At 42.0% G+C, this 23278-nt stretch overlaps 1 protein-coding gene across 2 annotated transcripts; it reads right to left on the bottom strand.

Moving 5' to 3' along the window:
• Window positions 1-1176: 1176 nt before the first annotated feature.
• CEP20 (centrosomal protein 20) lies at window positions 1177-16098 on the bottom strand. Of its 2 annotated transcripts, XR_013811224.1 has the most exons (6): window positions 16070-16098; window positions 12484-12681; window positions 9903-9987; window positions 5988-6124; window positions 4819-4968; window positions 1177-1417 (listed from the first exon to the last, which is right to left on the bottom strand). XR_013811224.1 is itself a non-coding variant. In XM_079718629.1 (5 exons), exons 1-5 carry the CDS (start codon window positions 16095-16097, stop codon window positions 1341-1343), a joined length of 525 nt encoding a protein of 174 aa, XP_079574755.1. In that variant the 5' UTR covers window position 16098; the 3' UTR covers window positions 1177-1340. The 2 variants fall into 2 exon arrangements, 1 of the variants encoding a protein (XP_079574755.1); XM_079718629.1 differs by lacking the exon at window positions 4819-4968.
• Between the last annotated feature and the right edge of the window lie 7180 nt (window positions 16099-23278).

Below are 23278 nucleotides of genomic sequence, written 5' to 3' on the forward strand. Positions count from 1 at the left end.
GTCTACTATAATAGTTTGTTGTTCTCAGTGAAATCAGCCTGAAGACTCCACATTATAAAAATGTCAATAAATATCAAGGTAGCATTTTAGAGATGGCACTATAAGAGCTCTTACTATTTTTCTACCCCAAGAATAGAAATCGACATTTAATAAGACATTCAGAGCCCATACAAGTAAGGGTTGGCCCTTTCATAGCTCATCTTCTAATTGCACAACTGAAGGCCACATGGAGGTTAAACAATGCCATCTTTTAAAAGGTACTTTCTGGTATTTCTCATAAAGCCTGTCTCTTCATGTTTATTCCACATTCTTCACATAATAAACTCTTTGTTTTACTTACAGCAGAATTAAAAGAATTATTCCCCCACACACACCTTTTAATTAAATCTTCTAGGAGAAGCCAAACTGTCTAAGGAAAGAAAAAGTACGTCGTTACCAAGTTTTTTGGGATTTTGGGGGTTTTTTTGGTTTTTGCGGTACGCAGGCCTCACTGCTGTGGCCTCTCCCGTTGCGGAGCACAGGCTTCGGACGCGCAGGCTCAGAGGCCATGGCTTACGGGCCCGGCCGCTCCGCGGCATGTGAGATCCTCCCGGACCAGGGCACGAACCCGTGTCCCCTGCATCGGCAGGCGGACTCTCAACCACTGCGCCACCAGGGAAGCCCGTTACCAAGTTTTAACGTTCAAATTTAGGTAGTAATTCAGATATTTAAACCTAATTATAAATGCTGAAAAATAGCTAGTTCCACCCCTAAAAACAATCAAACTTTATAGGAATTATAGTTTTTTCTGGTTTTGGTGTTCTTTTAAATTTTTTTTTAAACATGAATGAATTTTCCTATAAATCCACATAATTCCAGCCTGAAGGAAATTTAATTAATGTGCCATGGTAAAGAACAGAGCAGGGAATTCCCTGGCAGTCCAGTGGTTAGGACTCAGAGCTTTCACTGCTGGGGCCTGGGTTCAATCTCTGTTTGGGGAACTAAGATCCTGCAAGCCATGTGCTGCAGCCAAACAAAGAACAGAGCATATGGCTATAAAGACCTGATTTTTTTTTTAGAAGAATTTATAGGGTACTAAAAACCCCTTTCATTTCTCAAAAATTTAGAGGCCTTTAAAATCTTCCTAAAAACAACACATTTTCTTTCAAGTCAAATCTGGTAAGCTAGATGACAGAGTTAGCTTTTATTCACAGATGCAGTAAAACACAGGGGCTAAAGGTTTTGCAGAAACTCACATTTCCACAAAGTACAAATACTGGTGATGAATTCTGGTAACATTAGGAGAATAAACAAGTTATTTAATGCATACAAGTTTATAAAGAACGCACCAAATGGAAACGTCATCTCTTCACTGCAGGAGAAGGGTGCAGGTTTTCAGTGTTAGCGCTCCTCCCCTGCTCCTTCTGTAGGTGGTCCTCTGCAATGAGCAGAAGCAAAGGTCAGTACTCATCCCAAGTAAAAATGGGCAGCAGGCAGACTTATCTACATACATTATAGGATGTTATATATTTAATATTGTGTGGGTTCTTTAGATGGCTTAGGACAATTTTAAAAAGGGTTTTTTTTAAACACTATTGAAGAAATGAGAAATGTTTAGTACTAGGGACTCACTCTAATTTTTCACAAGTGTTTCCTGACTTTTTATTTTTCTTTTTATTTATTTTTGGCTGTGTTGAGTCTTTGTTGCTGCGCGTGGGCTTTCTCTAGTTGCGGCGAGCGGGGGCTACTCTTCATTGCGGTGCGCGGGCTTCTCACTGCAGTGCCTTCTCTCATTGTGGAGCACGGGCTCTAGGCACGCAGGCTGCAGTAGTTGCGGCACACGGGCTCAGTAGTTGTGGCTCATGGGCTCTAGAGCACAGGCTCAGTAGTTGTGGCACACAAGCTTAGTTGCTCCGCGGCATGTGGGATCTTCCCGGACCAGGGATCGAACCTGTGTCCCCTGCATTGGCAGGCGGATTCTCAACCACTGCGCCACGGGGGAAGCCCATATTTTTAAGTGAATAGAGTACACCCTGGAATAAACCCATGGATAACTACTTACAAACTTACACTGTATGTAAGGAATGGGAATTCACAAGAAAGGACTGTGTATTCAATTAGTATTTTGAGGGATGCCAAAGCTCAACTAAAAAGAAAAAAAAACAAAACCAAAAAACTTTTCTTCAAATAGAAATCCTCCCAGCAGCACCCTCTTGCGGCAAGAAGAAAACTAGCATGGTTTACAACTTCCTACCAAAATCAGAAAACCCTCCGAGAAACTGTAGAAAATGTTCTTCAGCCAAAAACAAAACAAGAAAGTTCCATGCAGGTTCAGAGGAGCCCAGAGCCCCTGTGACCACACACTGTGCTCCAGAATAGTAAAGAAAGGGCCCTAGTTATGTCTGCTCCATTTCTTTTGTCCTGGGGGAGAGGGTAGGGGGCAGAAGTATTCTCGATTAAAAGAACCTAAAGAGACTTAACATCCAAATGCGACAAAAATGCAACGCACAGGGACTTCCCTGGTGGTCCAGTGGTTAAGAATCCACCTTCCAATGCGGGGGACATGGGTTCAATCCCTGGTCGGGGAACTAATATCCCAACCAGGGAACTAAGATCCCACATGCCATGGGGCAACTAAGCCTGCGTGCCACAACTAGAGAGCCCACGCACCACAATGAAGACCCAGCGCAGCCAAAAAAAAAAAAACAAAATGCGATGTACAAACTAAATTCCTAAGAAAACACGAACCCCCCCAACCCTAACCCCAATTCCCCAAACACTCTTTACAAGTAAAAAACCAAAACCTTTTAATGACCATTTTGATAACAGGAGACAAATTTAGACAAGTTGTTAGAAATATGCAATTGTAGCACCAAAAATGCACACTAGATTTGCTAATTCTGAGGACAAGTTGCTGTACACACAGTCTTGCTAGTCCAGAGCAGCTCCCCATCCTCAGAGGCAGTGCAGAGTGCTAACACCACCACAGGTCTGGAAAATTCATCCCCCTCAGTGTTAGGCAACTTTGCTGGAAGAACAAGATCAACAATATCCTTAGGGCAAAACCATTTTAGGTTTTCTAGAAAAGTGTTATAAAAGACTGAAGTATGTCACTCATGTACTTCATAAATGTGCAATAATGTTGAGCTGATAATGATTTTCTCTATTATAAAATATCTGGGCTTTTATTTATAGCAAAAACTACCTTGCTTTCAATACTACAAGCACTAATATCAGCAGCATTAATGAACTGGCTACCATTTCAAAGGTGAGTGTGCCTGTTATATAAACCCTCTTCATTTTTTTTTGTACTCTGAAAGCTTTAATAAAAGAAGTGCTTTCATGATGGCAGGCTTTGGACTTATCTTCAAATAAAAGAGAATTTAATTTTAGTGTTTTTTATTTCAGCTGGATGACTTTGTGTAGATAGAAGGTATATAATCTGAATAATTATTTTAATACCTTTATAACTTCTCGATGTTGTCAAATAAAACTTATGTATCTTTCACACAATAAGTTGGAGTTGAGAAAGTAAATGGAATGCCTAAATGTGTTACTGAAACATAAGGCAATTTGGGGCTAACAATTCTTCACAATTCATTGCACAACGAGGTTCCTGTTGTGTCAGTAACATTTTTGATGATCAAGAAAAATAATTTGCAATATCACTGTTCTCCTATTAGTGCACTCATTCTCCTTTCTGAGTCTTCCACAGAATAGGTACCCAAAGCTTTGTTGACTTGAACTCGAATCTTTGATGTCTCCGGTACTTTATACAGACAGGAGCCAAGGTAACCCAAGGACTCTTGCATCCTCTCTAGCACACCCTGCCCCCACCCAACTGGAACTAAAAATACCAACGTCATGGGTTTGCTGTGTTAACATGTGTTAATGTGTACAATATCCACTGGTGACAATTAAAGAGAAACTGGCATTATCATATATTCTTGGCAAGCATGTAAAGTGGTAAAGCCTTTTTGGAGGGGAATTAAACAATATCTGCTACATTTTTTAATATGCATATATTTTGAACCAGCAATTCTACTTCTAGGCATCCACATAAGAAAAATACTAATGCTACCCTGCAATACTGTAAAAGCAAACAATTTAAAACATACAAAAGTAGGACTTCCCTGGTGGTGCTGTGGTTAACAATCCACCTGCCAACGCAGGGGACACAGGTACAATCCCTGGTCTGGGAAGATCCCACGTGCCACGGAGCAACTAAGCCTGTGCGCCACAACCACTGAAGCCCGAGAGCTCTAGGGCCTGCGTGCTGCAACTACTGAGCCCACGTGCTGCAACTACTGAAGCCCACACGCCTAGAGCCCGTGCTCTGCAACAAGAGAAAACATCACAGTGAGAAGCCCGTACACCACAACTAAGAGTAGCCCCCGCTCACCACAACTAGAGAAAGCCCACGCGCATCAACGAACACCCAACGCAGCCAAAAAAAAAAAAAAAAACATACAAAAGTAGATCAGTAAAGAGTGATTAGCAACAGTACTATGGAATACTACAGAAAGAACGAGGTAGAAGCAGATATACATAAATTGATAAAATAAGTGTAAAAAGCAAACTGTAAGATAATATGTACAGGAACAGTGCATATAAATTTAAATACGTAGAAATGACTCCTGAAGGACACCCACCAAGCTGCTAACAGCACTACCTTCTGTGCAAGGGAGGGAAATCAAGGCGCTAAGGAGAGGCAAGGAGGGAGGAGGTTAGAGGGAATTTCACACTATACTACTGTTTAGAGATTTACTCTTGTACCGTGTGTTTTGTTTTGTTTTTTAAGTTCTTGCCAAATAGTAGGCAATAATGACAGTTCCTTACCAATATTTGAAAAAGAAATTAAGAAAACTTCTCCATATTCTTTAAGTGGAAAGTGTACAGGAATGGCAATCAAGGGTGCTGACTCTGCTAAAAATGATCAGCTACAGGCTTCAGATGAGTCAATGAACCTCTTAGTCTTGGTTTTCTCAACTGTAAAATAAGAAGACGGGAATGATTTCTTTTCCAATGTTCCATGGACTTAGAATTCTAAGATATATAGAAGGATAACTCCTAGTAAAGTCAGAACTAACCTGCAAGAGATCACCCTGATTCACAAATATTTTGCTTTCAGATCTTAAGAGACAGAGTAAGTATTTAACATGATCAATATATTTTTTTAAATATTTGCAATTATCTCAAAAAGCCATTAAATACTCCTTTTTTAAAATTTTTATTTATTTTTTATTTATTTTTGGCTGTGTTGGGTCCTCGTTGCTGTTCGCGGGCTTTCTCTAGTTGCGGCGAGCGGGGGCTGCTCTTCATTGAGGTGCACAGGCTTCTCATTGCAGTGGCTTCTCTTGTTGTGGAGCACAGGCTCTAGGCGCACGGGCTTCAGTAGTTGTGGCTCGCAGGCTTTAGAGGGCAGGCTCAGTAGTCGTGGCTCATAGGCTTAGTTGTTCCGCGGCATGTGGGATCTTCCCGGATCAGGGCTCGAACCCGTGTCCCCTGCACTGGCAGGCAGATTCTTAACCACTGCGCCACCAGGCAAGTCCCCAGCAGTTTTTGTGTTTTTTTTGCGGTACGCGGGCCTCTCACTGTTGTGGCCTCTCCCGCCGTGGAGCACAGGCTCTAGACGCGCAGGCCCAGCGGCCATGGCTCACGGGCCCAGCCGCTCCGGGGCATGAGGGATCCTCCCAGACCGGGGCATGAACCCGCGTCCCCTGCATCGGCAGGCGGACTCTCAACCACTGTGCCACCAGGGAAGCCCAACACTTCTTTATAGAAATTATATCTAAGAATTTTGTCTAGTCATCTCCCCACCCCTCACAAGATTCTCCTTCTGAAAAGCATGTTTTTTTGAGGATAAATAACACGGGCTAACTATATTGGATATAAATGGAATTAAACTTTGACTGAAAATCTTAGGAAAAACTGTTCCAAAGATAAAAACAGATAGGAAGAAAATATACTTGCTGATAGCTAAATGATAAGTCTCAGCAAACTCATACCCATGTGCTTTCTTCCATTAGGCTGTCTGCCAAGATGTGGGTTTGGAGGCTGAAGTGAGGCCCCGTTCAGAGATGTATTCTGGATGTCATCCTTAGTGCCATGCAAGAAATGAGCTAAAATTCCATATAAAAGAGGTCTATAGCAGGAAGAAAATCAAAGTCAATTCAATTTGAATAAATAGGAAGAGCTTAAAAATATCTACTCTTTAAAAGGTAGCCTCTGACACGAAAATAGCCAAGTAATTCACCAGACTTAAAAGAAAAAAGATGCATGGTTATTATCCAAATTGCAAACTGTTCATGCATTTTCAAATTTAAGTGTACCATTTAACTCTAAAGACAATTTTAAAACCCAGAGAAATCACGTTAACAACTTAAACCTCACCTAAGCTGAAATACAATTTCAATCAATGCACAGGAATCAGCTTTTTTTTTTAAACTCCAAAGTCCAGTATAAGATTTCCCACTACCTAACATGGTCTGATACAAAACAACTATTCAGTATATACTTATTGGATTAATAAATCCTTGCCTGGGTTCAAATCCTGGCCCTGCCACTTGACCTCAGCAAGTTTCTTAACGTCCCCAGCCTCATAAATGTTTCTTCCTCTATAAATGAGGATAAGCATAGTCTCTACCTCATAGGGCAGTTATGGACGAAATGAGTTAATAAATGTCAAGTGCTTAGAACCATACCTGGCACATATTAAATGGTATATAAATGCAAGCTATACAGCAGTCGGGTAAGAACTAATATTTTAAAAGCTACTTTACAGTTTACAAAACACTCTTCTCTCTCTTCATTTTATCCTCACCTTGTGATGTCATAATCATCATCTCCAATTTATAAATGAGAAAACCACAGCTCACTGAGGATTTGCTAGAGATTGCTTAGATAGTCAACAAACTTTACACTTGAACCCCAAGTCCCATATTCTTTTTTTTTTTTTTTTGCAGTATGTGGGCCTCTCATTGTTGTGGCCTCTCCCGTTGCGAAGCACAGGCTCCGGACGCGCAGGCTCAGCAGCCATGGCTCACGGGCCCAGCCGCTCCGCGGCATGTGGAATCTTCCCAGACCGGGGCACGAACCCGTGTCCCCTGCATCGGCAGGCGGACTCTCAACCACTGCGCCACCAGGGAAGCCCCAAGTCCCATATTCTTTTCCTTACAGCATGCTGCCTGGAGATTTACATTAGTGCCCTTGCACCAATGGAGGCTGCTCTGATGACAATAAAGAGTGGTTTTCCCTTGTTTCCAATATCACAGTTGAAAATATCAATTTAGGATTGTCTTTTTGAGATAATCTATCTACTTATTAGCAGTTGTGGTGGTTCAAAGTATGGCATCCTTTCCCTTCAAAAGGTGGAGTCTAACTGCTCTCCTCTTGAGTGTGAGCTGAACTCACTTCTCAGGAACTGAGTAAGGCATTAAGTGACAGCACTTCCAACTTCAGAGTCTAGGTCATAAATGGCATTGTGGCCTCCTCCTTGCCTTCTCTCTTGGTCATTCTCTCTGGAGTGAGTCAGTTGCCATGTCACGAGGACACTCAAACTGTCCCACGGAAAGGTTCACGTAGTGAAGAACTGAGGCCTCCGACAAGCAGCCATGTGAACGTGCCACATGGAAACGGATCCTCCAGCTCCAGCCAAGCCTTCACATGACTGCATCCCTGGACAACATCTTAACTGCAATCTCATGAGTGAGACCAGCCACAGAAGCCACGCCCAGATTCCTCTCCACTGATAATAAATGTCTGTTGTTTTAAACCACCAACTTCTGGGGTAATCTGTTATACAGCAATAAATAACCAACTATACACAAAAGCAATTTTTCCATACCACAAAGAAACCAAGAGAGTGAGTTTCTCTATTTAATAAGATGCCTCAGCTCTTATAAAAGCTTCATACAGGAATATAAAATAGGTCTCTTTGTCTACTTTAAACCATTGTTTCCCAAAGTGTTAACTGGTCAAAGAAGATTTTTAAATTAAAAAATTCTGTTTTCCAAATTTACAATAAAATTTACTTAAGATTTAAAATTTTTAAGACATATTAGAAAATATAAAACTACCACATTTAACTTGCAGCTTCATGAATATTAAGGTTTCTTTTTTCAAAAATCCTACTTAATGTTTTTAAAGTACAGCTTCACAATGCCTTATTTGCAATTCTGAAAAACAAAAACTCTGAAAACTAATTTTCTTCATAAATTTGGCACAAACTCATTTGGTGGCATGGCTTGACCTAACATAAGGTTATTATACACTTTATCCTACTTTTTGTGAAAATTCTTAAGTTTCACTGAAAAATATTAATGTGACTATTAGTGCTACTTCAGACTTCCACTGGTACCTACACCATACACGTACCACATTACTTTTTAAAAATCTGAAAACTTTTCAATGGAAATGTTTTAAAGCAACATTTACTTTCAGAAAGCAAACTACTGGCAGCGTGACACGAGTTAGAAAAGAAAGTGACTGGAGAGAAACGGGACAGACGCCTCCAGAACTGCACGGCGTAGGTCGTGAGGACAGACAGGCGCTACTGCACAGGTCAAATTGATGAGACTCGCAAAATGACTGGTGGAGAAGTGAGAAGGAGCCAGAAGTGCAAGAGAGCTCTCAGGTGAAGACCTGAATGGCAGTATGAGGTAGCTACGAGGGGGGCTTGAAGAGATGAAAATAATGGACTTGATTTTTTGGACACACAGAGTTTGAGATGCCAGCAGAAACGTGGGCCCGTTAATTCACGAGCTCTGTAAGATTTAAAGCAGAGTCACCAGCGTGGAGACATCATTAAAGACTCAAGACTACATAGAAAAGTGGGCAGGGGGACAAGAGGAAAAGAAAGTTATGGACAAAACTTCGGGGAGAGTGCGCACAATTTAAAGGAACCCTAAAAGAGCCAATGAAGAAACTGTGATGACCGTTAGGGAGACAGAAAAACCAGGACAGTAAAGGGTCATAAAAGACAAATGACAAGAAGAAGTGTTTTAAGGAAGAGTTGTCAATATTACAGAACACTGCAGAAACTCAAGTAAAGCTGAGCTTCTCAAATTGGAAATATATACCCACTCTTAGTGCTAGGGGCCTGGTACAAAGTACAGGTGGCATATGATCCCAGAACACTAATTTTACACAAAGGTTTGAGGGAGAGTTCAATTAAATAGGCATGTCATTTAAAACATTTTAATGGTAAAAAAATTATATCATGAAGTAGAGTGAAAAATTTCAATAAACTTTTAGAAAGAGAAAAACATGAGACTTCCAAGAAATTTCTTACTAGGGGAAAGGTGCTTTGATCTATGTTCCCAGGCCTCCTAGGTACAATTTTTTTCTGCCATTCAGGGATCCTCTAGAAAAAGTTTAAGAAACACTAAAGTAGGAAAAAATCTAAGAAACTACTAGAAGTGGTCACTCTTTTTCAAGAGCATAGTTTCAGTACAAACGGTGAGGGGAGAATTTAAAATGCAGAGAAGGCAAAAGAGGGGGTAATAACAAAATGAAAACAGGGGGTTGATCTTCACTAAGTTCAGTGATAAAAAGGAGTTAAGAGGTATTTTTGGAGAGGGGAGATTTGAGTACATTCCCAAGTTGAAGTGAAGGAAGCAGTTAGGAGGAAGAGTTAAATGTGAGGAAGAAAACAATTGATAGAGGAAAGCCTCAGTTAAAAAACAAAAGGATGGATCAAGAAGCCAAGAGACGTGACCCTTAGGATGAAGCAGGGGTGCTCAGTCCTCTGAAACCACAGGCATTTAGCACCTACTCACAGCTGCACACCGTGGACGTGTGCTAGATACACACTGGGCCCAAATAAATACCTCCTGAATTAAAATGAAATAAAATCACTGCTATGCAATTATGACTCCAATACAACAATATCTGAAAACTTATTTTTTTAAAAAACTTCTTACATTGTATTATCCTTTGATTCTTCAAATGCATTTAGTTCACGGATGAGAAACTGTCTGTCCAATGGAACTATGGGTTGACCAGATTCTGGGGGGAAAATCATAAAACACCGAGTCTTTATTAATGTAAAAAGTAAATAGGATTTTGATAAAAACCACACTTATGAGGTATACACATTTTTCAGATTTTAGAATGATGAAGGCACACGCCAAGGCAGATGCAACTGTATGTGATTTTACGACTTTCAGAATAGCTACTTTGTTAAATACATATTTTAATACAGTTTAACATAAATTTATTTTTTAAATCCCCCAATTTTGAGTTGGGAAAATATTGTTTCTATATACTAGACTTCAGAAGTCCTATTTTCTAAGAAGCCTGTAAATTAAATACACGACAGCGCTGATATCCATTTGGCGGCAATAAATCTAAAAGTACAATGAACACTAATATGAAGTGCTGGCAAGGATACAGGGCAACTGGAACCCTCATACTCTGCCAGTAGGAGAACAAAATGTTGCATCCACTTATAAAGGTAAGCATACACTTACCACACACAACCCAGCAATCCCACTCTTAGCTCTTTATCCAAGAGTCATGAAAACAACGTTCGGCCAAACCTTGTAAATGAATGTTTTATAGCAGCTTGACCCATAATTGCCAAAAACTAGAAACAACCCAAATGTCTATCAACTGATAATAGATAAATCAATACAACCATACAATGGAATGCTATTCGGAGGGGAAAAACAACAGCATGGTCTCAAATGTGTTATGCTGAGTGAAAGGAAAAAGATTCAAAATGCTACATCCTGCATGGTTTCACTTATATGATGTTCTGGAAAAGGCAAATGATAGTTACAGAAAACAACAGATCAGAGGTTGCTAGGGGTTTGAGGGTAGGAGAAGAGGTTTCTACAAAGGGACACGGAATTTTTTGAGGTGATGGAAATGTTCTATATCGTGATTGTGATTGTGGTGGTAGTTACACAACTGTATGAATTTGGTAAAATCCATAGAACTATATACTAAAAATGGTAAAGAATCTTATATGTTGGGCTTCCCTGGTGGCGCAGTGGTTGAGAGTCCACCTGCCAATGCAGGGGACACGGGTTCGTGCCCCGGTCTGGGAAGATCCCACATGCCGCAGAGCGGCTAGGCCCGTGAGCCATGGCCGCTGAGCCTGCGCGTCCGGAGCCTGTGCTCCGCAACGGGAGAGGCCACAACAGTGAGAGGCCCGCGTACAGCCAACAACAACAACAACAAAAAATCTTATATGTTAATTTTACCTCATTTTTTTAAAAAAGCCAAGACACTGTAGAAACTTAACTATTGTCATTATATTCCTTTCTAGGTAAGCACAAGTCCAAGACATCTAATTGATGATATTTTCATATTCTTCTTTTCTGATTATTAATGTATTATATAGCCATCTATAACAAACTGAAGTGAAGATACTGATATTGAAGATCCTTAAACCAATAAAAATCATCAGTCTTTATTCAGTTAAGGTATTAACATTCAGTTAACATTAAATAAAAGATCTAGAATATTAACAAAAGATCTATCAAATGGAAAGTTCCAGCATCACAAATAAGGAATCCATTCTCTCTTCCAAAATCCACTTCATGGTCTTTCTTTGATGAAGCATATCTCCAAGGCACCAAACAGTCTTAAAGCACAGATTACACCTTGAACAAGGGAATCAAGTTATGTACATGCAAGGTGTTTTTGATCATCCTCCCAACCTCCTCATCTCCCCCAGCCCAGAGGCAATGCTGATCCTGACTACTGTGCATATTCTTCCAGTTCTTTTGCTTTCTTAAGAAATAAAATTTAACAGATAAAGTAAATTTCTTTTTAACTGTTGACTCCCTCCCCACAATACCATTTCTCTCCCTCCCATCACTAGAATGAGTTTGGAGTTTACCTTCCTAATCCTTTTCTTTTTTTTTTCTTTTTTTTAATTGAAGTATAGTTGACCTCTTCTTTCTTTTTTTATTTAAGTATAGTTGGTTCACAATATTATATTATATTAGTTTCAGGTGTACAACACAGTGATTTGAAATTTCTATAGATTATCTAATCCTTTTCAGACATCAGGCTTTCACATACATTTGTATACAGTGCCTGATCTATACATGGTAGTAATATTTTGAGGCTTTATCTCCAATGTTTTATATTTTTTAATAAATAATATATATTAAATCTGTGTGTGTGTGTATTTTTAAAGCATATACATAGAAAAAAGACTGACAGCATATAGGATAAAATGTAAAGAACTGTTTCTTCTCAATACCAGTAAACAAGTATTTATTGTCAGTGCCAGGAATTATGGATGATTTTTCAAAGTATGCACCTAGTTTAAGTGTTTATTGAGTTATTTTCCCCTACAATACAATAAACCTCACGAGCACTTGTTCAGGCTATGGAAAGAGCCCATGGGAGTTTTATGTCCCAGTCATGTCCCAGATGATACTGTTGGTAATGGAATTAGATTTCTAGGCTAAACACTTTCTGAGAATTGGCAGAAGGGAAGAGGCAGATTTCGTATCAGGTAACTAACAATAAATAACCTCTTACCTGCTATGAGGACAGACGCTGTATACTTATATTTGTTGAATTCCAAATACTCCCGAATTAATTCATTAATTAGAAGGTTTTCATGAGACAATGATGGTCGAGGTTCACTTTCATCATCAAGAGCATTGAAAACTTCAGCTCGAATCCTTGCTTTTAAATGCCCTAATACTCCTTTTTTTTCCAAGGTGTCCTTTAAAACTGTTAAATATAAAATATTAATGCTTCAGTTACAGAAGAAATTTTGTCATCCTTAGCCAAACTTTGAAGAAAAATGCTTAAAAGGTAAATGGCATAACACACATTCAACCTATACTCTATGACAAACGGAACAATCATCACATTAGCTACCAAAAGCCACATATGTAATAAAAAATAAAGTTCCTGAGTTGAGATGATTTACTATTTTAATATATTTAAGCAAATCCAAGTTTATCCTTCCAACATCGTCACTGTCAGAGGCTGTAGACTGATACACATTCTTTTTTTTTTTTTTTTTTTTTGCGGTACGCAGGCCTCTCACTGCTGTGGCCTCTCTCGTTGCGGAGCACAGGCTCCGGACGCGCAGGCTCAGCGGCCATGGCTCACGGGCCCAGCTGCTCCGCGGCATGTGGGATCTTCCCGGACCGGGGCACGAACCTGTGTTCCCTGCATCGGCAGGCGGACTCTCAACCATTGCGCCACCAGGGAAGCCTGATACACATTCTTTAGTGAAGAAGAAAAGGGGGAGAGAAATATACTTAGCTTACTGGGACGTGAACTTATCTCCCAGTGTCTCATATCTTTTCAAGAATGGTTGTCACTGCAGACAGGTTCTGTATGTCACTAAAACCCTCTGGTCCAGAAAGTAGATATTAAAGATAACAAGTACACTCCAAAAAGGAAGGACTATGTCGTGTCCTTTGTATAAAAACTGATACCCAGAACCCTTGGGAAATGGCCCATTCTGAACAAAAAGGTGGGCTTTTGTTCTGGGGGGTTTGTTTTTTAAAGGCAATTATGAGTTACGTCCTTAAAACAGTAAGATTTTGAAATTGTAAGCCTACTTAGAAATCCAACATGTAACTTTATCAATGTCATCTCAAGGAATCAGGGATATATATGCTGAATGTAATCTAACTTCTTGATAAGCAAGGGTCATTATTACAAATATCAGTAGTTATGATAATAAGATTTAGCTATAAATACTAATATGGATAGGGCTGAATTGGCATCATCCCTTGCAGTGGTCTGGAACCTTTTTTTTTTTTCTCACGTTGTCCTTAATAGCTAAATAACAACTCCAGAGAATTAACACATTTCACCCATAGTGCCTAGAATAGAGAGCTGCCTAGAGGCATTATAATACTGTGCTGTATACTATTGGTGTAATAAATATAGTTTAATACTGTATTATGCTATAAATAAGCACACCACAATAATGACAATTCAGAAAAGGAGCCCAGGGACTTCCCTGGTGGTGCAGTGGTTAAGAATCCGCCTGCCAACACACGGGAGACGGGTTTGAGCCCTGGCCCGGGAAGATCCCACAGGCCACGGAGCAACTAAGCCCGTGCGCCACAACTACTGAGCCTGCGCTCTAGAGCCCACGCTCCACAACAAGAGAAGCCACCGCAATGAGAAGTCCCCAGAACGAAGAGTAGCCCCTGCTCGCCCCAACTAGAGAAAGCCCGCGTGCAGCAACGAAGACCCAATGCAGCCAAAAATAAAATAAAATAAAGGGAGCCCAGGGAGTGTATCCAAGTAGGCATGGACATGAAATTTTTTTAAGCTTTGATAAACAACAAAAACCTGAGTCAGGTTTTGTTGATTAAAGAGATAAAATCTAGACTAGACGTTAACCTTTCTTGGCCCTTATATTTAGATTCATCTCCTCAACCTTTTTTGCAGGTGTGTTAAGAGTAGTTATCACCCAGCCAGACTGTGTAACAGGCCCATAAAAGGAAGGTACAGCTTTATTATATTGGGATCATAACCGAACCTCTGTTCTCCAATTCCATCTTTAGAATTTAGATGGAGAGATTTTTTCCCCCCAATTACTCTGTATTTGCACACAGCACAGCCCCGAACTCAGCAAAGAAATGAGAATTAGTGAAGCTGGAGTTAGGAAACCCAGCATGTCTCATCACTACCTCAGCGGTAGATCACTAACTCCTGCCTCACTTGTCTTCTCCAACATGAGTTCTATGTCTCAGAGGTAGAACCAAGTAAGGTGGAAAAATGTGAGGTGAAAGTGCTTTAAAAAGGTGAAAGCCCATATACGATAATTGATTGGCAAGCATTTTCAATGGGTTTCTCTTTAACACTAAGCACATTAAGAGCTCACGAATGCAGAAAAGCATAAAGGGCTCCCTACATCTGTGTAGGACATCCCTTGTCTAGAGAGTTCTAGGGTTCCATATCATCCTGATCTGCCCTCTATTATCATGCTTATTAAAACACTGTACCATGACAATTTCTTTGGAAAGAGCTTCTTAACCTGGTTTATATTCCAAAGTATCTTTAAATCCTCAGAAGTTGCATGCAATATTACAGGTGATATGTGTTTCCTGGGGAGAGAGTTCACCAATTCATGTCAAGTCTGTCCTTGTGGATAGAGGTATGCCTTTTTAATGATTGTTCATAAGTCCTGGGCCACAAATATACATTTAAATCAATAATTCCTGAATCATATTCTCAAATCATGCTCTCCCCACCAAATCTCTAAGAATCACTGATTTGGAGTCTAAATTCCCTGAAAAATGGAACTGGTTTTACTAGCCGGGCAGCAGTATCACTCAGTAACTAAGACCTGCAGGCCTGGTGCAGCATCTCTAGGTTCTCACTCTGCCTCTTTCTAGCTAAATTACTTTGGTCGATCTAGTTCACCTCTCAGCACCTCAATTTCCTAATCTATGAAATGGGCATAAGGTTAATACACAGAATCAATTAGATAACACAAGGGCTGGGCTGTGCCTGACACATAAGGCTCGATGACTTATAACTATAATCACTATTACTTGTTTGGACATCTGCGTCAAAACTAACGGTGTACAAATGTTCTCAGCTTAAGGACTCGAACCTTTGTGGAACTTTTCCTAAAAACACAGGAGAATGGCCAGGCCAGACACCTTTCTACCTCCACTTTTTCCCAATGGAAAGTCGCGACCCACCTCGCAGGTGGTTGTAAGGATGGAATGAGATAAGCAAGCAAATGGTTTAGGATTGTGCTAAACACAAACAATGGTGGTTTACATATTGTAATCATCAGCCCGGAGGGAAAGGCCGGGCTCACGGCCTCGCCCCCGTCGAGGTCCAGAAGGATGCACCAGAGCCCCAAGGTACAGAACTATAGACCTCTCAGGTACCTGGGGATCCTGGGACCCCTCCTGCAGCTCAAAGGCGGTTTAAACATTGCCCCTATGCAACCACATCCCCTCAGGGCCCCCGCGCGGCGGCCGCCACACCCTCTGGACGCTCCGCAGGCCCTGACGCCACAGAACGACCCCGAAAAGGCTGACTATGTTCCGCGCACCCTTCTTTCGTCCCATCCTTTTCACAGGCTGAAGGCCGACAAAGTTCAGCCGGCAAGCTTCCCATTCGCACTCACCGGCCTTCAGCTCGGCAACAGTCGCCATTTTTCAACGGCCCAAAAGAGCGCGCTTACGCCGTGCGCACGCGCAGCTCCGCCCCGCTCCGCGGCGTGGCCTGTAGCCAATAGGCTCGCCGCTCTCCCCTCCCACACCCCGCTCCTAGTCCCGCCCCTCTTCGTTTACGCTCTCCGTGGTTGGATGGGTGGTGACGGTCCAGAGAGGCCCCACCAATCAGCGAGTGCTCTAGGCGGGCCCTACGGAGGGAGGAGGGAGCGTAAGCCCGGGCTGAGGCAGGTCGGAACCTTACCGGGAGGGCTGCTGGCACACTAGGGCTTAACTTTAGCCTTCATGATTTGCCCACTGCTCACCTCTGCAGCCTCAAGTACTAATTGTTAATAGTTACCAGGGGTCTTCCCTGGTGGCGCAGTGGTTGAGAGTCCGCCTGCTGGTGCAGGAGACACGGGTTCGTGCCCCGGTCCGGGAAGATCCCACATGCCGCGGAGCAGCTGGGCCCGTGAGCCATGGCTGCTGAGCGCGTCCGGAGCCTGTGCTCCGCAACGGGAGAGGCCACAACAGTGAGAGGCCCGCCTACCGCAAAAAAAAAATAGTTACCAGGTATTAAACTTGAGAAGGCATCAGAATCACCTAGAGAACTTGTTAAAACAGATTTCTAGGCCCCACCCCAGGAGTTTCTGATTCAGTAAATCTGGGGTGAGGTCCGAGAATTCCATCCTAACAAGTTACTAAATGATGCTGATGCTGCTGGTCTTGAGGATAACACCTTGAGAACCAGTGTATTAAGGGCTTACTATGAATGAGCCTGACACTCTTATAAGTGCTTTACACGCGTTGACATTGATTTCTCTATTACTACTACATTTCACAAGGGAGGAAACAGTGTTTGAAGACTGCAGAGGCGTAACCAAGACCACCAGCAAATGGTGGAGGTGAGATTTGAATCCAGGCCTCTTGCTCTTCAAAGCCTGTTCTCTCCACTGGCACTTAATACTGGCAATGCACATAAGGAATCCAAGAGCTGTTTGTGAAGATGATTGATGAACGAATAAGCTCTAGCATCCCAAGGAAATGAAGAAAAAGGAACAAGGGAATAATGTACCCAAAACTGAGTGTGAGGTTCTATGATTCCAGTTGTATTTCCAGAAAGGTCAACATTTGTGACCTAGAACACTGCCCTTTAAACAACTAGCCTTAACCCAATAGTAGATTTTGAAATCTATTAGCATATCCCAATGAACATATTTTCAATGAAATGGAATGGAACAAATAGAAAACAGAAGTATTGTTTTTGAAACTTTTGTTTCAGGTCTATATGTGTGTTCTGGTTCCTGGTGTATTTCTTAAAGTGGATGGCAGTGAAAAAAATCTTCACAGCCATTGTAACCTAGAGGAACCCATTCCTATTCCAAACTCGATTCATTTTGACCTCGTCGGACACAGATTTGTTCTGTAACCTTAGAACGGTGCTATCCTGTTGCACTTCCCTATTCTGTAAAGCCCACAGTGCCTGAAATCCTAGCCAGCATCTGAAGAGATTTATAAAGATTAACTAAATTCCGTAGGCAGAATGTTTGAGCTCTTTGGAGAAAAGCTTTTGTGAATATACTGATGAGGAACTCAGAGAGAGAGGCAAATAATAATGATTAATAGTGGTAATCATACAGTAACTATTAACCTCCATTGCCACTCTGTGTGTGGCAGGCCCTGCTCTTAAAGCTCTACTTTAAGTCCTCACCAACAGCCCTATGAGATAGATATGCATAGAGCAGTCGTCTAAACTGAAATCTCATTTAAAATTGTAGTGATATTGGGTAATACACTGTGTTGGTGATGATGTGGTGAAACAGGTATTATTGAGTTGTGGCCAGAAAGTTCGTTCTGGTGTTTCCATAAGATGTTACGGAAACACCAGAACGAACTTTTTGGCCAACACAATGCCATACCTAGCTGGTAGGCAAGGAGACTGGCCCCACCTTCTCAGAAGGCTGTTTGGCATACCTAAACAACCTTTCACATCCTTGGCCCATCAATTCTAGTTCTAAGACTATATCTTACAGTTATACTCATACCCGATTATAAAGGATATGTGTATAAGAATATTCATTGTAGCACTGTTTGCGGTAGACAAAAATCTATATATACCTATGGGAATGGCTGAAATAAAAACAACTGACACTGACAATACCAAATGCGGGTGAATTGGCATATATTGCTGGTAGAAAGACAAAGTGGTACAGTCACTTTGGAAATCAGTTTGGCAAGTACTTATTAAGTCAAACATGCACTTACCATACAGCCCAGTAATCCCACTCCTAGATGTTTACCCAAGAGAAATAAAAACGTATGTCCACACAAAAATTAGTAAGCAGTAATAGCAGATTTATTCGTGATTGCCCCAACTGAAAATGACCCAATGTTTTCCAGCTGGTGAATGGATATAAACTAGCTGTGGTATATCTGTACCATGGAATATAACTCAGAAATAAAGAGGAACCAAACACTCATACACACAACAATATGGATGAATCTCAAATGCATTGTGCCTAGTGAAAGCAGCAAGGCTCAAAGGCTGCATCCTGTATGATTCCATTTATATGACATTTTGGAAAAGGGAAAGTCCTTTTGGACAGGGTATGAAAAGCAGATCAGTGGTGGCCAGGGGCTGGGGATGAATGAAGGGGATGACTACGTATAAAGATGCACTAGGGAGACTTTTGAGGGATGAAATTGTTCTGCATCTCAGTTGTGACTACATGATTGTATATGTTCATCAAAATTCATAGAGCTGTATGCTACTGCATGTATACCTCAATCATCTTGACTTTTAAAAAATACTAGAGGGCCTCCCTGGTGGCGCAGTGGTTGAGAGTCCGCCTGCCGATGCGGGGGATACGGGTTCGTGCCCCGGTCCGGGAGGATCCCACATGCCGTGGAGCGGCTGGGCCCGTGAGCCATGGCCGCTGAGCCTGTGCGTCCGGAGCCTGTGCTCCGCAACGGGAGGGGCCACAACAGTGAGAGGCCCGCGTACCACAAAAAAAAAAAAAAAAAAAATACTGGAAATAACAATATCATCAGTAGGGGGATTGGTTAAGTAAATTAAGGTAAATGAAATACTATGCAGTCATTCCAAAGAAGAGGGAGCTCTAAACATATATATATGTAATTATCAGAAAGACGCATAAATAGAAATTTTTAAAAGCACAGTCCAGGAGACTGTGTGTAGTATGTCACCGATGGTCTAAAGAAAGGGAAAATATTATTTGTTTACCTATGAAACCATTCTCCGTATAATTAAAAAACTCATCCTTCTCTGTGATGACCTAGATGCGGGGAAAGAGGAGGAGGGAGGTCCAAGAGGGAGGAGATATAGGTATGCATATAGCTGATTCACTCCTTCATACAGCAGAAACTAACACAACATTGTAAGGCAATTTTACTCCAATAAAAAAAATTAATACATAAAAATAAAGAGAGGGAAGGTTGGGGGCAAAAACAAACAAACAAACCCAACTCATCCTGAAACTGTGCCTCATAGGATTAACAGAAACTGGTCACTAATAGAAATTCTTGAGTTTGTCTAACAGCTTGCTTAAAAACCCCTCTGCTTGTAGCCCACCTTCACTAGGCAAGCTTGCCTTAATTATTTTGTTCAAATTGCATAGGCAGCAAGCTTCATGAAGCCTAAACAATAAGATGTTTGCCTGAGTTGTTTTCCAGGAACTTGGAGTCAGCTGTGTCTTGTTCAAGCTCAATCAGGCTAAGACTGGTTGGGTAGTCCCAACCCTAAAACTGGGCATGTGCAGGTGTCTGATGAATAACCTTTTGATGTCAGAGGGCCAAAAATGCCACCCTCAGATCGTGCTAAGTGCCTCCATTTTTGAACATACATCCCATGAAAAAGCGTGTAACTCAGATATGTCTGTGTAGAACAGTGATTACCTCACATTTTCCCTACCTCCAATCACCTTTCCCCATATCTAAGACCAACCTTCTTTTTTTAATTAACTAATTTATTTATTTATTTATTTTTGGGTGTGTTGGGTCTCTGTCGCTGCACGCGAGCTTTCTCTAGTTGCAGCAAGCGGGGGCTACTCTTCGTTGCAGTGTGCGGGTTTCTCATTGTGGTGGCTTCTCTTGTTGCAGAGCACAGGCTCTAGGTGCACAGGCTTCAGTAGTTGTAGCCCATGGGCTTAGTTGCTCCGCGGCATGCAGGATCTTCCCCGACCAGGGCTCGAACCCATGTCCCCTGCACTGGCAGGTGGATTCTTAACCACTGTGCCACCAGGGAAGCCCCATCCTTCTTCTTTATCCCATAAATATCTCAAGCCCCTGGCCTTCAGGGAAGTGGATCAGAGATTTGTTCTCCTGTCTCTTCACTTGACTACCTTGTAAATAAACCCTTTTTTTTGCTGCAAACCTTGGCACCTCAGCATTTTGGCTTGTGGCACATCAGGCAAACAAACCTGGTTCACTAATAGCTATACATGGCACACATCTGAAAAGATATACAAGAAAGTACAAACAAAAATTGCCCCTGGGGAAGACTGGATAGCTAGGGGTCAGTGGTCAGAGAGAGACATTCTTTAACCCATGGAGTAATTTTGATTTAAAATTTTAATTATGTGTATACATTACTGTGCACAACCAGCTGTGTGCAGGTGAAACTTGATAGCCCTCCTTTTGACCACATTAAGGGTCTTGACATGCTCAATTCTTGAATCGGGGGGGGGGGGGTAAGTAACACCTCCCTTGACCAATGGGAGCCAGTGAATAATCCATGTCTCAGGTGGACATTTATGAAACATATTCTACATAGTTCCCTAGAGGGTCTCCAGTGGGATTAAGCCCTAGTCACCCAGAGCAGTAACTCACCACTGCACTGATTTCACCTTCTTCCCAAGTTCACTGTCACAGTTCCCCCACTCCAGTTTCTCAGAATTCTTCCCCGCAAAAAACTATTTCCAAAATAATTCCTTGTCTCAGATTTTGCTTTTTGGATTAAACCAAGCTAGGACAATTGAAGGAAATGCAGAGTTCTTGAACGATTCTTCATCATCGCAATGAGGAGTTTCAGCTTCTTGACACAGGATCATTGCAACTGATCACCTCAAGTGCAATAAATGGCAGCTCATGAACTTCATGGAATCTGAATTCACGAGCTCTTATGATGACCAAATGGGAATTTTATTGTTGCAGCTCACTTCTTTGTGTGTTATCATTATGTAATGTTGTACGCTGATGCAAATATTCAATTGGCCAAAAAGTTCATTCAGAGAAGCCGAACAAACTTTATGGCCAACCCAATATATGTAACTGATGTGTACAGAGAGCTTTCCAAACAAGGGAAGGAAGGGTACATAGAGGAAGGACCTGAAATGTTTTCTCGAACCACAGAGACTTGCTTTGGTGTTTTAATAATCTGGTTTCTGGGGTTGGCTGCCTCTTTCTGTAAATAAAGTCCAATTAGGACACAGCCATCGCCACTTTCTAATGTAGGGTCTGTGGCTGCTTTCATGCTACAAGAGTTGAGTAGTTGTAAAAGACCACTTGTAATGGGGTCCACAAGCATAAAATACTCAATCTGATCCTTTAATAAAAAGTTTGCCAACTCCTGACTTCTTGTTTTATGATTTTTCTAGGCAAAGAGTATATTATTAACAAATGGACCATTATTATTTTCAGAGCAATATCCATTAATAATAAACAGAGCAACCAACATTTATAAGCCCTTACTGTGTGCATGTTATTTCACGTCATCCTAAAAATACTGGGACTTCCCTGATGGCTCAGTGGTTAAGAATCCGCCTGCTAATGCAGGGGACACCGGTTCTCTCCCTGGTCTGGGAAGATCCCAAATGCTTCAGAGCAGTTAAGCCCGTGAGCCACAACTACTGAAACCGCGTGCCCTAAGGCCCACGTGCCTCAACTATTGAGGCCACGTGCTGCAACTACTGAAGCCTGAGCCCCTAGAGCCCGTGCTCTGCAACAAGAGAAGTCACTGCAAGGAGAAGCCCGCGCACCGCAACAAAAAGTAGCCCCCACTCGCCACAACTAGAGAAAGCCCTCACACAACAATGAAGACCCAGTGCAGCCAAAAAACAAAAACAAAACAAAAAAAACCTGGGAGGCAGGTATATCATCCCCTTTCATAAAGAAACTGGGGTTTAGAGAGCTTATGTAACTTTCAGGTAAATGGCAGAGTCAGGACGACCTCAAGTCCACTGACCCCTGCTCAGCTATTTTCAGTTAATCCCGAACGAGAGGCACTTCTTCCCTGCCCCTCCCATTGCCCCCGCCCTCTTACCACTGGACCTTTGCATATGCCCTTCCCTCAGCCTGAAAACTTCTTCCTGCTCTCTCCTCTCCCTCCTAGTCGATTCCCACTCATTCTTCAGATCTCAGTTTATATCTCAGTTCTTCCTAAATGTTCTCTGGCTAGAATAGGTTTCTCTTCTCAGATCTATTTTGGGGGCTGGGAGGGGCTGAGAAAAGGGAGGAATATAGAGACAGGAGAAGGCTTTCAAATAGAGATGCACCCCACCTGGTCCCCAAACCAAGGCTCAAGGTCATGCCCCCCTTCTTGAGGGCAGACCACTACCAGTGCCTGGTCCATGCTGGAGTATAAAGGTCCAGACTTCGCACCCCAGCTTGGGACAATTCCGTGGGGACCCCTCAACTTCAGAACTTCCTGTGGTAGGTTGAGGCCTTTCTGGGACCCAGCTTCCTCCTCCCCTCTCCCGACCCCCCTCCCTAGGTGTTGAACCCAAGAGCCCTCCCTAATAATAATCTCACTTGTTAATAATCTCACTCTCCAAGTCGGCTTCTCTGGGAACCTGCCACTCAATCCCACAGACCAGGGTTAGCTCCAATTGCCCTTGGTCCCCTGCCTTCCCCCTTTCTCTGATGACTCATCACTCAGCAATTCCAGTGTTTAGGGCATTCCCTGCATTGCACATGGAGAGCGGCAGGAATGTAAAGTCACAGTCATCCTCAGAACGCCCCAGAATTCCCCCACACTGCACCAGCACCATGGCAGAGCCACCTACATAGGCTGGAGACTCTTTGTTTCACGTCCGGTGCCCACACTGGACTGCTTTGAAGGACAGAAACCTTGCCTACCTTGCTCCTCTCTGGTAGAACAAATATTTGTAGAATGACTGAATGAATGAAGTCCTGCAAGGTGGCTCATTTTACAAATGACACTGAGA

This window comes from Hyperoodon ampullatus, assembly GCF_949752795.1.
Source record: "Hyperoodon ampullatus genome assembly, chromosome: 14".
NCBI classification, from domain to species: Eukaryota; Metazoa; Chordata; class Mammalia; order Artiodactyla; family Ziphiidae; genus Hyperoodon; species Hyperoodon ampullatus.